Here is a 15,283-nt window from a genome sequence, read left to right on the forward strand (position 1 = left end):
ATAGTGCCTGAAAATGAACCCCTCAGGTTGGAAGTCACTTAAAATGTGACTGGGGAAGAGCTGCCTGCTCAGAGTGGAGTTGCCCATGATGATGTGAATGGACTAAAGCCCATGGGAGTAAAGCCCTTGGGGCCTTCATTTGTTGATGGGGCACAACTCAAAATGAATAGAAATAGCTGTAAACATCCATTAATTACCAGAACCTGGAATATACGAAGTTTGAATCTAGAAAAATTGGAAATGGTCAAAAATGAAATGGAATGCATAAACATCGATATCTTCTGAAATGGACTGGTATTGGCCATTTTGAATTTGACAACCACCTGGTTTACTAAGTCAGGCATTACAAATTGAAGAGGAATGGTGTTGCATTCATAGTCAAAAAGAACATATCCAGATCAGTTATGAGGTACAACACTGTGATAGGATAATATCCATGTGCCTATAGGGAAGACCAGTTAATACCACTATTATTGAAATTTGTGTACCAACCACTAAAGCCAATGAGAATGCAATAGAAGAATTCTACCAACTTTTTCAATCTGAAATTGATCAAACATGCAATCAAGATGTATTGATCATTACTGGTGATTGGAATGCAAAGGTTGGGAGCAAAGAGGAAATATGGAAAATATGGACTAGAGATCACATGATAGAATTTTGCAAAACCAATGATTTGTTCATTTCAAATACCTTCTTTAGACTGCATAAGAGACATTTATAAACATGGACCTCAACTGATGGAATACATAGAAATCAAATTGACTACTTCTGTGGAAAGAGACAATAGAAAAGCTCCATATTATCAGGCACAACAAGGCCAGGGGCAGATTGTGGAACAGACCATCAATTGCTCATATGCAAATTCAGACTGAAGCTGAAGAAAATGAAAACAAGTTCACGAGAGCCAAAATATGACCTTGAATATATCCCACCTGAATTTAGAGATCGTCTGAAGAACAGATTTGATACATTTAACACTATAAAGACTGAAGACCAGAAGAGTTATGGGATGATGACATCAAGAACATCTGACGTGGAGTGACCCTGTATAGGGTTTCCAAGGAGCAGCTGATGGGTTTGAATTATAGACTTTGTGATTATCAGTCCACACCAAATATCATAAAATGCTAGGAAGAACAGTTGTTGTTGTTGTTAGGTGCCATTGAGTTGGTACCAACTCATAGCAACCTTATTTATGCACAGCAGAATGAACTACTGCCCAATCCTGGGCCAACCTCACTACTGTTGCCATACTTGAGTCTATCGATACTGCCACTTGGCCAATCCATCACACTGGGGGTCTTCCTCTTTTCCTCTGACTTTCCAGCTTACCAAACATGATATCCGTCTCCAGCTACTGGTCCCTCCTGACAATATGACTGAAGTATGAGAGATGAAGTTTGGCCCTCCTGGCCTCCAAGGAGCACTCTGGCTGCACTTCTTCCAAAATAGATACAATAGTTCTTTTAGCAGCCCACGACACTTTCAATATTCTACTCCAACACCATTACTCAAAGGCATCAATTCTTCTACGGTCTTCCTTATTCACTGTCCAACTTTCACATGCATATGAAGTTATTGAAAATACCAGGGCTTGGGTCAGGCACACCTTAGTCCTCAAGCTGACATCTTTGCTCTTCAACACTTTAAAAAGGTCTTATGCAGCAGATTTACCTAATGCAACATGTTTGATTTCTTGACTGCTGCTTCCATGAGTGTTGATAGTTGATCCAAGAAGACTGAAGTCCTTGACAACTTCAATTTTTTTCCATTGATAAGAATGTTGTTTATTGGTCCAGTGGTGAGGATTTTTGTTTTCTTTACATTGAGATGTAATCCATACCAAAGGCTGTGCTCTTTGATCTTCATCAGTAAATGTTTTAAGTCCTCTTCACCTTCAACAAGCAAGGTTGTATCATCGGCATATTGCAGGTTGTTAATGAGTCTTCCATCCAAACCTGATGCCACGTTTTTCTTCATACAACCCAGTTTCTTGGATTATTTTCTCAGCATACAGGTTGAATAAGTATGGTGGAAGAATACGACCTTGGAAGAACAGTTAGCAACCACAATTTGAGCTGTTTATTCTGCAAAGAATCGGGCTGCGAACCTCAAGGTCAGCAGTTCTATACTACCAGCTGTTCCATGGGAAAAAGATGAGGCTTCTGCCCCCATAAAGATTTACAGCCTCAGAAACCCTGTACAGGGTCACTATGAGTTGGAACTGACTCCATGGCACATAACAACAATAACAACATTCAGCAAAGAAGTCTATGTGAATCATAAGGTATAATGCTGGAAAGATACTCAAAGCACATTAATATGGAAATATGCCCAATTGTTGTAGATTGAAGTAGGTGACTTGAAAATCACAGTAGTGGTTTGTACATCCCAAGCACCTTTTTATGTATAAGAAAGTTTCCTGTCCTCAAAATGTTTTACAAATGGTCCAGGTGTAGTATTATTTGACGGAAATATGCTACTGCCATCTGCTGGAAAGTTGTTGTACTAAAGATTCAAATCCACGTTTAAAATGTGAATTTTAAATTCCTCAGCTGTGGAGTCCTTGTGCATTATGTAAACTGCCCATCTTTTATATCAGAGGGAATATATGCTCAAAAAAGGTTAGCTTTAAAAATGAGATATTGAAAAATGATTCCCATAAAAGTTGTAATTTAAAATTATAGATCAAATTCCATAGTGTAAATACCATAATTTACTTAACCTTCTTATATTGAACATTCTATTTATTTATAAGTTATTATTATTGTGGTATCAAATTATATTAAAAACAGATATTTTGCTTTTATTTCAAGTGAGTGTTTCTTCTCCAGGAACATACAAGTGTCTACCCCCAAATTAATCTGTCTACAATTTATTTTTACTCTCACCCAAGGTGGCTATTCCCAAGAGCCAACCATTCAGAACCATTAATCCATAATTAAATAAGAAAGACTCAGAGTTCTTTAACTCAAATTTCTTGAGGTTTGAGGACCACAGGTAAGCGGACAGGCTAATCTTTCATGAAGTTAGTTTCCTGTTTAATGTTAACTCAGTAGCCATTAAATACTTCATTGCTATGGATGCCAAGATCCTTTAAGGAAAAGCTATTTAAGTCTCTGAACTTTCATTCTTTAAAAGTGGCTTTCCTCTTGTATGAGGAGCGAACGTTTCTCCAATTTATGAATTGTTTATTAAATCATAAATCAAGGAATTATTCATATTGTGTTATTCTTTTCAATTTAATACCCCCAATAGTGTGGTGCTGTGGGTTAATGTGCTGGACTGCAAGGTTGGTTTGAACTGCAATGTCATCAGTTCAAAATCGCCGCTCCTGGAGAACTCTTAGAGTCACTCCCAGTGGGAATTGACAGCACTTAACAGCAATTTTGATACTATTGTGTTTTAAGCATTTTCTCTCTATGTTAATACATCTTGATTTTTTAAATTTCCTTAAGGGAAATTTCAATAGACACATTTCTAGTGAACAGGAAAATGTAAAATCATTTACTGCCCTTTCTGCCCAGGAGACAAGCTAAAATGTTAATCAGGTTACTAAGTGAGACCAAACTTCCCCACTCAGGAGACAAGCTAGAATGCTAATCAGGTCACCAATTCCCCCTGGTTCCCGGCTGCCATCCTCAAACAGGTCTGCAGCCTGGCCCCTCCCTGACTCTGACCCCATATAGGCCCGTGTAGTGCTCCATTTGGCGCTCAAATCTGGAGAAATTCGTTCCTCTGAGCCAGCCAGCTTAACAACATCTGAAACTGCTTCACCTCTCTGAGTGGCCTCAGTTTCTTCGACGATGGATCAAGAGCTGCAGTGACACTCTTGAATCTAAAACTGCTGTGTGAAAATCTTTTAAAGTTTCCAGTAGAGTTGTTTTATATTGAACTCATAATGATTATATATGACATTGTCTGTTTTTTCATACATTGGCTATCATTGCATTTTTTTCTGTTTAGTTTTTTGTTAAATTGTTAAAATCAAATTATAAATATATTCTGTTACTGATGTGACTGTCTTTCAAAGACAACAAGAAAAAAGAAATACAGAATGCTCTAAAATGTTTTTAAGTGCTGTCGAGTCCATTTCTGAGGAGAAGTTGGTGAGCTTGAACTGCCATCCTTGCAGTTCAAACTGACTTTGAAGTCCAGCAAATTAACCTGAAGCACCACTTAGATTCAGCTCTAAAATGTAGCCAAAGTAAATTTCTGTTTGCTCCAATAACATGTTTATAGAATTGTAGAAGAGTTGTCTAGAAATTTGGGTGTCTTGTTTGTCATTGTGTGCATATGTATGTCTTCTATTTGCAGGAAGATGGGAGTGCATAGCTTCTTATAACCCACGTTAATGATCCACTTACTAAACAGATTCAAATTACTGGAAAATCATCTGTCACAAGCATTCCATGTCAAAAGGTGATCATTGTGAACATTTTTGTATTGCAGCAATATGCAATCCAGAATGTCTTAATGGAGGAAGATGCACATTTCCCAACATGTGTTCTTGCAGCACTGGATATTCTGGAATCAGATGTGAAAAGAAAATTCAGGTATTTTACATGAATATTAAGTATGGTCATCTGCATATCTATCTTACTCACCCACCTACTGCCATCTAGTTGATTCTGACTCATAATGGCCTTAGGGGGCAGACTGGAACTGCTTCTTTGGATTTCAAGGCTGCAAATCTTTGCAAGAGCAGCCAACCTCATCTTTCTCCTATGGAGCGACTGGTGGGTTTGAACTGCCAACATTGGGATTAGCAGTCTAATGCCTAACCCATAGTGCCATCAGGGTTCCTTGCACATCTGCCTAGATAATCTAACCCTAAATAGTTTTCAGTGGGGCATATTCTGTGATCATACCTCTGTTTTTAAAGATTAAATTGCTTTTTGTGTGGTATCTAATCTTAGATTTCCAAATACCAACTCCCTTGCCTATTTTTCAGTTTTAGGGTCAGTGGGTTAATGCATTGGAATGCAAAGTTGGTTTGAACCTAAAGACAGGGTTACTATGGTTTGGAACCGACTTGACGGTACTTAACAACAACAACAGGGTTACAAGGTTGTCAATTCAAGCTCACCGGCCACTCCTTGGAAATCCTATACAGGGTCACTATGCTTTGGTAGCATAGTGGTTACGAATCAGCCTGCGAACCTTAAGGTCAGCGGTTCGAAACTACCAGCTGCTCCGCGGGAGAAAGATGAGGCTTTCTGCTCCTGTAAAGATTTACACCCTCGGAAACCCTGTACAGGATCACTATGGGTTGGAACCGACTCGACGGCACTTAACAACAACAGGGCTGTTGTGAGTTGGAACAAATTCCATGGCACCTAACACCAACAATGTGTTGATAGACCAGTGTGGTCCTAATACTTACAAAAGAATACAGCAGAATTCTCAAATATTTCTTAAAACTAATTGGTATTAATTTTAAGATCAGTGAATGCTGGAGTACTGTGATTTGAAAAAGTATAAGACATTTTGGGTCAGTCTGTTTCAGAGGTAAAGTGGATACTTTTCTCCTGAAATCAATGTTTATCCTGGAAGAATATGACTTCTATTTTGAAAACAATAAGAGCATAATTAGGCTCTGGTTTCAAATACTGAAAATGAAGTTATTAAGTACATATTTGATATACTATGCTTCAGAAACTAAAAATAGCTTGAGTTCTTTGGATTTGAGGGCCACTGTAATAACGTTTTTTTTAGAATATTTTATGATTATAAAGGTCTTCTGGTAGGATCAGCACTGGACTGTGAACCACGAGGTTGGCAGTTCAAACCTACCAGATATTCCTCAGAAACCCTATACAGGGTCGTTATGCATCGGAACAGACTCGATGGCACTTACAAGCAAAAACAAAAACAAACAAAACCAAAATGATTTTAAAAGTGTTCAACTCCTCTAACAGTATGAATTTGATTACTCCTTTAAAGTTTTATTAAAAGTAACACAGAAATGGCTACAAGCATATATTAACAGAGACAGGGTTTTGTTCTGCTGTGCATAAGATCGGTATCAACTCGATAACACCTAACAACAACCACAGCAGTTTACCACCGGAGTCTTTCCTTATCTGATCAACAGCACATCATCCTCCTTCCTATTACTGTTGCTTCTGGAACTGTATCTGGAGCCATGTTAAAGAAAGAAAGAAAGCAAAGGTTCATGGAAAGACAATGAAACGATACACAATAGGATGAATGTAAAGCTAATGTTCTCCCATGTAAACTATCACATAATTCACAATAAAACATTAAAAAAAAAGTTCATGGGAAAGAAAAGAATTAAAAAAAAAAAGAATATATATAGATCTAGAAGTGCAGCTAGAGTGCACCTGGGAGGCCAAGATGGCCAAACTTTGCCTCTCATATTTCGGACATATTATGAGGGTCCAGTCACTGGAGAAGGATATCATGTTTGGTAAGGTGGAGGGTCAGAGAAAAAGAGGAAGACCCCCAATGAGATGGATTGGCCAAGTGGCAGCATTGATGGACTCAAGCGTGGCAACAGTAGTGAGGTTGGCCCAGGATCAGACAGTGTTTCATTCTGCTGTGCATAGGGTCACTATGAGTCGGTGCTGACTTGATGGCACCTAACAACAACAACAACACACACATATATGTGTGTGTGTGTTGTTGTTAAGTGCCATCGAGTTGGTTCTGACTCATAACAACCCTGTATAGGGTTTCTGAGGAACATGTATTGAATTTGAACCGCCGACTAGCAACTGACTTTGCAGTCCAGCATATTAACCCAGAGCGCCACACCAGGACTCTCTCTCTCTCTCTCTCTCTCTCTATCTATCTATATATATAGGAGCTCTGGTAGTGTAGTGGTTACGAATTGGGCTGCAAACCTCAAGGCCAGCAGTTGGAAGCTATCAGCTGTTCTGCGGGAGAAAGATGAGGCTTTCTGCTCCGGTAAAGATTTACAGCCTCGGAAACCCTGTACAGGGTCACTATGAGTCGGTTCTGACTCCACGGCACATAACAACAACAACAATATATATATATTTCTCACTCTAGATTTATTCTGCTACTGACTGATGCCATCACTTTTGTTTGCTGTTGATAACTCGTTGGTTCCTTAACACAGAGTACAAAGGAAACATTCTTTAGTCAGAAAAGAACAACTAGGACCTTCACTAACTCCTCCCTGCTCCTCTTCTCCTTGACTTCCTCAAAGCGGAGTTCAGGCTGCTGGCCCTTCTCTGGGCACCCTGAGGTAATGGGTGAGAGAAAGAAATGGAGGATACGGATTGGATTGCTGGGATTTCCCTGCAAGGCCAGAGAATGACTGGGTAGAGCCAGAAGACACAGAGAAAAGGGATGTACACAAGGGAGGAAAGAGGCATTCAAGAGGGTATGGTTGTTGTTGAGTTGATTTTTGACCCATGGAACAATGACCTCAGAAGACACCAAATAAGCAGAGTAGAATATTTGGAAGTAACCCCCAGGACTGACTGTAAGGTGTTTCTGGTAGGTTTGAATCACTCATTTTGTTTGCACTATCCTGGGACTCCTACTAGTTAATTAAAACCTTTGAGAGGCATCAAAACCTGTTGCCAAGCTGTCTATACCCTTACCACTGGCCCTTCCATTATTTCTCTCTGTGCATTAGGCAAGGTATTGAACCCCTCTAAACCCCAGTTTTCCCTTCTGTAATGCGGGGCTAATATTAGCCTCTCATTATAGAGTTATTGTAAGGGCTAATGTGTTAATTCAGGCAAAGGGCCTACAACAGTGTCTGGCACATAATAAGCACAATGCAAAAGGGTGTTATTATTATATTCGGCAGAGGAACAGACAGAGGCAGAGGAGGAGAAGGATGAGAAAGAAGTTTGAGAGAAATGTTGCAATGTGTTACGAATATAAATCATCTGTTTCTGAAGGATATATTAAAAAAATGTATTTGCTTTTGCTGTGTTTGGATGTTTCTTGAATGTAGGCCTCCATTCAGTTGCAATTGCTCTGTTCTTTAAATACGATTTTGATTATAACTCACTTTTATAAACATTGTATTGAGTCTCTTGAAGGGGACGTCAAAAAGTACATGGAAAAAAAGGAAAGTAATGATCATGAAATTTTTTCACCAACTTTTTGAAGCTGCCTCGTATAATCACAGGAGCTTTATATATCATAGTACATAAAAGGAGGCACCAAAAAATGATTAAGGACTACAATTATTTTCTACTGTTCACTTAAACTTGATTTCCATTTTCTTACTGCAGGTAACACAGCACTGAGTAACATCAAGCATATAAATTACTACAATCATACGTCATAAGAAATGAACTTTTTTATTCAGAGAAGTGAAGATAATTACTTGGAGTTTATTTGACCGTTGTGTAAAAAAATATACTTAAGACTATAGAAAGTCATTGTTAGAGAAAAGCAAAAAAAAAAAAAAGAAATCCAGGTTATGTAAATTTGACTTTGATTTGTAATTTGATATTTGTGTATTCAACTAACAAATTGGATACTCCAGTCAATTATAATATTTAATAAACCAAAAACTTTTCCCAGTCTTTACTGTGACTATGATTATGTTCTCAGCATAAAAGAAGCCACTTGATGTGTCCCAGGTAGAAAGGGTTTAATAAAGATTTTCAGGATTGTTGGAAGAGTTGGGGTGGGGTTGGCGTGGCAGTCTTGGAATTGCCTGTGAACATTCAGAAAGAGGTTGATACTGAAGGCTTCAGCCAGAAACACCAAACAGGTGCTTTTCAGAAACTCTTATGGAATGGCTACAATATTTGAGAACGGCTGTTGCTGTGTGCTGTCTAGTCAGTTCCAACCTGTAGTGACCCTACACAGACTCATCAAAGCTGGGTGTCTATACTGGAAGCAGAAAGCCTCATCTTTCTCCCATGGTGCTCCTGGTGGATTCTAACTGCTGACTCTCACTATGCCACCAGGACTACTTTACCCAATAAACACAGAAGCAAAGCCTAATTTCTGGCAGTCTATGGTACTTCCAGTATTTTTCACCAACAGCATAATTCAATGAAATCACATGAACTTAAATACAAAACATACTTTATCTTTTAAGTAGAAAGACAACATTCCTAAGCGATGTCTAAAACTAAAGATAAAGCAAGACATTGTTGTTGTGGGTAAGTGCTATTGAGTCAGTTCCAACCCATAGTGACCCTGTATAGGGCTTCCAAGGAACAGCTGGTGAGCTTGAACCACCAACCTTGCAGTTCAAACAGCTTTGCAGTCTGGTACATTAACCCACAGTGCCACACCAGGATTAGTATAAAATTACTGCTAGATTTGCTAAGGATCTTTTTTTTTTTTTTCTTAAATGTTTTATTGTGAATTATGTGATAGTTTACATGGGAGAACATTAGTTTTACATTCATTCTATCGTATATCGTCTCATTGCCATGGTTATAATCCCCTCCATGCAAGATTTGCTAAGGATCTTATAATTGTCAACATTGAAGATTTTGATTTGTCATATTAACTGAAAAGTAGTTTTAAACAATAAGTTAAGATATGACATGGTGTCTTGCTTCACGGGTAATGAGTGAGAGCGAGCACCAGAAATGAGGGAGGGAACCGGGGTCGCCCTTGGGACACTGCCTTGTACATATGCAGCCTGGATGCTCTCTCAGCTTCCCAGTTCCTAGTGCTCATGCAGGAAAGTGGTGAGTGCCACAGAGGCAGCATCTAGCTGCCCATGGCCCTCTCCCTGTCCTAAGGCCTGCATCCACCCACCCCCTGAGGCTGTTCCACCGCCACCTGTCAGCACAGATCCAGAAACCGGAGATGCTGGACTAGCTGATGGGTCTCTTCCAGGATGGAAATACAAAACCATCCCTGAATCAAATTCAGTAATGAAAGAGTCACTTTCTCAACACTTGCCTACATGTCGTCTCTAGAACTGTACATATTTATTAAGTCTCATGTTTGATTACTGGTATAATACCAAAATAAACCACTTGCTACAAGTAACTCCTTAAAAAACATAAAGTGTTTATTAATGTTTTATGTTATCCCAAACTCAGAAATAAAAATGCAAAATAAGTGTTTAGGCACTTACTGTGTACTTACATTAAAAAATTCTTGTGAAAAGATGAGAACTAGGAAGTAAAAGTGGATGTGAGAAACATTGTCCCTACTGACAAACACTCAGATAATCCAATATGTATGTCCCTACTGACAAACACTCAGATAATCCAATATGTATTCATTTTAGTGAGAGTGAGGTTTTCTTTATTCGATTTTGCAAAATTGGGCACCCAGCCCAGTAGACACAGCAGACGCGCTGCATGGCTGGCCAGCAAACAGTTTTATTCCCCTGTCCATAAAAAGCCCCTCTTCCAGTTCTCTCTCTACTGTGTATTACAAAGTCACATTCTCCTTCTAAGGTTGCCTACTGTGAGCATTCTCATTTAAAGTTAGTTTCCCCCTTTCCCCATGAACTTTCCCTATTTCCTTGATGGTTGTATTCTTATTTTAAAGTTCCTTGCTGGTCAAACCAGTTCTTCACCTCCTTTTGTTATCCTAGCCTGATACCCCAAGACTTTCCTTATTCCTTCACTGAAGATGGACCATGCCCACAAGTGTTCTTTCTCATAGTGGAGCACTGGTGGAACAAGGAATAAGTGCTCAGTTGCTAACCAACACCATTTCCAACACATTAACAGCTCCACAGGAGAAAAGACCTGGTAATCTGCTTACATAAAGATTGTTGTTAAGCACCATCAAGTCATTCTGACCCACAGTGACCCTTCACAGGAGCAGAAGGCCTCATTTTTCTCCCACTGAGCGACTAGTAGACTGTAACTGCATACCTGTGGTAATGGTATGGAGCCACCGCATTTCCATAGAGATTGTTGTTAAGTGCCGTCGAGTCGGTTCTGATCCATAGCGACCCTGAACAGGGTTTCCGAGGCTGTAAATCTTTACGGGAGCAGAAAGCCTCATCTTTATCCCACGGAACAGCTGGTAGTTTCGGACTGCTGACCTTGTGGTTTGCAGCCCAATTCGTAACCTCTAAGCTACCAGAGCTCCTTCCCATACAGATTACAGCATAGGAAACCCTATGTATGAAGCAGTTCTACTCTGTCCTGTGAACTGGAATCAACACGATGGCACACAACAAGGAAAATGTAGTCTAGATAAAAATGACTACTTTTAAGTAGTTTATTTTGGAAATTGAAATACCTACTATGAAAATTTATATAAATTTTATGTTTATCTCTTCGCTAGTTTTGCTCAGTATGGTGGTGGTTTTGTGCTCTTTGGGAGCAGACAGCCAACTGGTAGATTCAAACTGCTCACCTTGTGTTTAGCAGCCCGGCTCTTAATCTATTACAACAGGGCTTCTTTTATTATTGACTTTCAATGTCTACTTTTTATAGTCAAAAAAGTTTTTATTGCTCAAGGATTCATCTATTTTGAAATGCCTAAACTTTTTATAAACATTTCCTAGTTCCACACCAAGAATCCAAATATAAAATTAAAATATTAATCAGTGGACTATCCATTTATAATAGATTTAATGGACCTATATATGCTAATAATGCAGAATGCTATGGCTTACAGATTTTATATAAAACTACTCCTTACGAAAGCTAATGACTCATGCAAATGGAAGTAATTTCTTAAAAACATAATGTGAATTTTAGAAAAGTAAGTAACTTGATAAACTTTTAGGGGAGATATTTTATTCTTGGCTTTTTTCCTGGTGATATTTTAGCAACAATTAACCTAATAAAATTTAATCAAAGTCTGTTTGGAAAATACTTTGTAGATAATGAGTGCTTGAGAATTTAAGCAAAAGTCCTTTAGAATGTATAATTTTCAATGTTCACTGTGGTTTAGTGAATTACTTGATATGGACCATCTAGATATAGCTTTTGTAACTACCATAAAATAACTGGGTTATTGTTAAGTGCCATGGAGTCAGTACTGACACTTATAAACTTGTATAGGGTTTCCTGAGAGTGTCTGGTGGATTTGAATCCCTGACCTTGTAGTTAACAGTGCAGTGCTTCTCCTAGAGAGCCACAAAGGACTATGCAAATGTGAAGTACTTTTGGACCACCAAGAGGATAACCTTGTGGAGATTTATAAGGCACATGGTACATGGAAATAAGGTACAGGGCACAATTGTAGGGATTGGACTGTGTCAACAGAATGTACGGAGTCCTCCTGGTGTATTGTGGTAGGATCAGAGAAACACAAGGTTGGTAGTTCAAACCCACCAGCCGTTCCTCAGAAACCCTATACAGGGTTGTTATGAGTCTGAAGCGACTCCAACAGCACTCAATAAGAACAATGTGGAGATTTGTCATTTTGTCATCTCTGTAGGCTTAGAATGTGCCATCCCAGAGGTGGGAAAAGGGAATCCCACTACCATCAAGACAGAAAAGCCAGGAGTGGAGTGTGTCCTTTGGACCCAAGGTCCTTGTGCTGAACCTCTTCCATCCAGGAGACAGACAGCTGTGACAATGCATACAGAGAGAACCAGCAGTACTAGAGGACACAGAATTACGAGCAAGAGACAAAGTGGAGATTCTCAGCCCATACTTGGATCAAGAAAACTGAGTACCTTTGGGCAGAAGACATGCTGGCAGAGTGGGATGCCTCTAGCACTTCTTGGCAGAATTAAAAAAGCTATGTAACCCTCGTCTGAACATGGTGAGAGCCAGGAAGAAGGGCTGTGGGCCGAAGAAAGGCATGACTAGGTACAGCTGAGAAGAGGCTATTTTGATCCAAGAACTACAGGCTGAGCTTTCTTGAACCTGAATTGCAGTCTTGGTATGGCACTGTGGGTTAATCTGCTGGACTGCAAAGTCAGTCTGAACTACAAGGTCGGGGGTTCAAGCTCACCAGCTGCTCCTCAGAAACTCTATATAGGGTCGCTATGGGTTGGAACTGACTCAATGGCACTTAACAACAGCAACTTTCCTAATAAACCACATACCTGTGAATATGACTTATGAGTGTTTTGTGACCACTGCAACAAATGATCCAACCCAGGAGAGGAGCAGAGAGTGCCATAGTGGGAGGGTTGGTTTCAGAACTGGTCCAAAGGATGAAGAGTAGAGATGTGCCTGACCTCGGTCCCATAGGAATCAGCCTTGGGTGGTTGATGCGGAGTTGATTCTTCTTCCTCTTTGTGAAGTTAGAGATCAGATCTTGCCCTCTGCCATTTTTACATTCGCCTTATAAATCATTTTCCCAAAATAATTCAGATCATAGACCTTGTTTAAGTGCTTGACTGTTTTGTGCTTTCTGATGTTAATATTGAAGTGAAATGTTTGAGTTGTCACACATTTTTATCCTTTCTCTGGCTCTGTACTTAAAGTACAGTACTTCTCTAAACTTTAAAATATGTCTATGTGGCACTGGAAGATAATGCATTGGATTGAAAGGTTGGTTTGAACCACAAAGTAGGCAGTTCAAGCCCACCAGATGCTCCTCAGAAACTCTATACAGGGTCACTGTGAGCATACACAATAAACTTTAAAATTAAATAGTTTGGGAATATTTGGAGCTATAATGAAAATATAGTTATATTGTATACAGTATTTCAATTTTATAAAACACAATTACATAATTTTTAGTAAGTATTTATGTACTGGATTTTAAACCATGTATATTTATATTGGATCCCTGAGTGTTGTAGGATAAACACAAGACTGCTAACTGCAAGGTCAGTGGTTCAAATTCACCAGTCACCCAGGTAACTGATGAGAAAGATGAGGCTTTCTGCTTCCATAAAGATTTATAGCCTCAGAAACCCTACACAGGGTCACCATGAATCCGAAACAACTTGTTGTCAGTGAGTGATGGCGATAGTAAATAAAGTTAATATAATTTCATTTTGCCTACCTTTTGACTGACTACTTATTTATTTGTTTATTACTTATGACGCATGCCAGTTACTTATAAAATGAGACTGAAGTGGTATGTTAAATAGGACATGAGGGAAACAGTACATAAAACAAATTAAATGGGGATGCACCATATTGGGTATCTGCATATTATTAACTAATAATAAACAGTAAATTTTTACCCATTCCAAAGAAAGGTGATACAACAGAATGAGGAAATTATTGAAAATATCATTAATATTACATATAAGCAAAATTTTGCTGAAGATCATTAAAAAACAATTGCAGTGGTCCATAAATGGGACTACCAGAAATTCAAGCTGGATTCAGAAGTGGATGTGGAATGAGGACTAATGTTCTCCAATGTGGAATGAAGCTAATATTCTCCCATGTAAGCTATCACATAATTCACAATAAAACATTAAAAAAAAAAAAAAGAGTCTAGTTTTAGTTTAATATGCATCCACAACTTGTGAGGAGCTAGATGTTAGACAACTTTGCAGAAATGGAGGTGGAATCAAGACGGCAACATGGCACACTGGGCCGAGGCTTTAAAGTCGTTGCACCTGAGCTTGAATTAGCCTCAAGTCTTGGCTTTACTTCTCTCTTTTGTAAACTTGGAGAGTGAGCTTCATTTATCTCTACACTTTGATTATTTTATTTATGAAATAGAAATGGTAATTTTCTTTTGCCCTCAGGAGTCTGACCCAGCTCCTAGGACCTTTATGTGGAACAAATGGTGTTGTGCACCATTTTCACAGCTGTGGTTCTGTCCGAGCCCATTATTGTAGCTGTTGGGTCAGTCCCGCTCAATGAGGGCTGCCTCTTTTTTTTTTTTTTTTCTAGTGTTTTATTGTGAATTATGTGATAAAACATGGGAGAACATTATTACATTCATCCTATTGTATATTGTTTCATTGCCATGGTTACAATCCCCTCCATGCATCATCAAACAACCGAAGGGTATACACTACAAGCCTGCCCTCCCACTCCCTGCCACCCCACACTCCCTGGTCATTAGCACACAGCCCCTCTCCCTCTCTGGGCCTAGAGTCCCCAGCTGCTCCATCTCTCCACGACATCATCTCTGCCTCAGTCTCTGGCGTCACTGCTTCTCTGGGTACGGTCTTGCTCGCCGCTCTTCTCCCTTGATGGTCCTAGGGTCCTCCACTTCTAGACTGAAAAGTTAATCACTCCCCTCCTTGCTACAAACTGTCTACCTTTACATTTCCAACCCTCACAATCAGTCCTGATAACAATTATTCACTATTGTATCACAAGAGTCCTATCTGCATCTCCTTTCATCAGCCCTGCCCAGACAGATTGGATACTACTCAGTGGAGATTCTACCTTCCTCCACACCCTCTGGATCTAGGCTCCTTCTTGAAAGGTTGTAAACCAGTCACTTCTTG

At 39.3% G+C, this 15,283-nt stretch overlaps 1 protein-coding gene across 1 annotated transcript in view; it reads left to right on the forward strand.

The window, feature by feature from the left end:
- The window catches only part of VWDE (von Willebrand factor D and EGF domains), a 125,156-nt gene that overhangs the window by 76,055 nt on the left and 33,818 nt on the right, over positions 1-15,283 (forward strand). The window contains exon 30 of the mRNA XM_006834386.1: positions 4,456-4,579. Coding sequence (XP_006834449.1) covers positions 4,456-4,579 — 124 coding nt within the window. The remainder of the gene's footprint in view (positions 1-4,455; positions 4,580-15,283) is intronic.

The sequence above is a fragment of the Chrysochloris asiatica genome, unplaced genomic scaffold, assembly GCF_000296735.1.
Source record: "Chrysochloris asiatica unplaced genomic scaffold, ChrAsi1.0 scaffold00010, whole genome shotgun sequence".
NCBI classification, from domain to species: Eukaryota; Metazoa; Chordata; class Mammalia; order Afrosoricida; family Chrysochloridae; genus Chrysochloris; species Chrysochloris asiatica.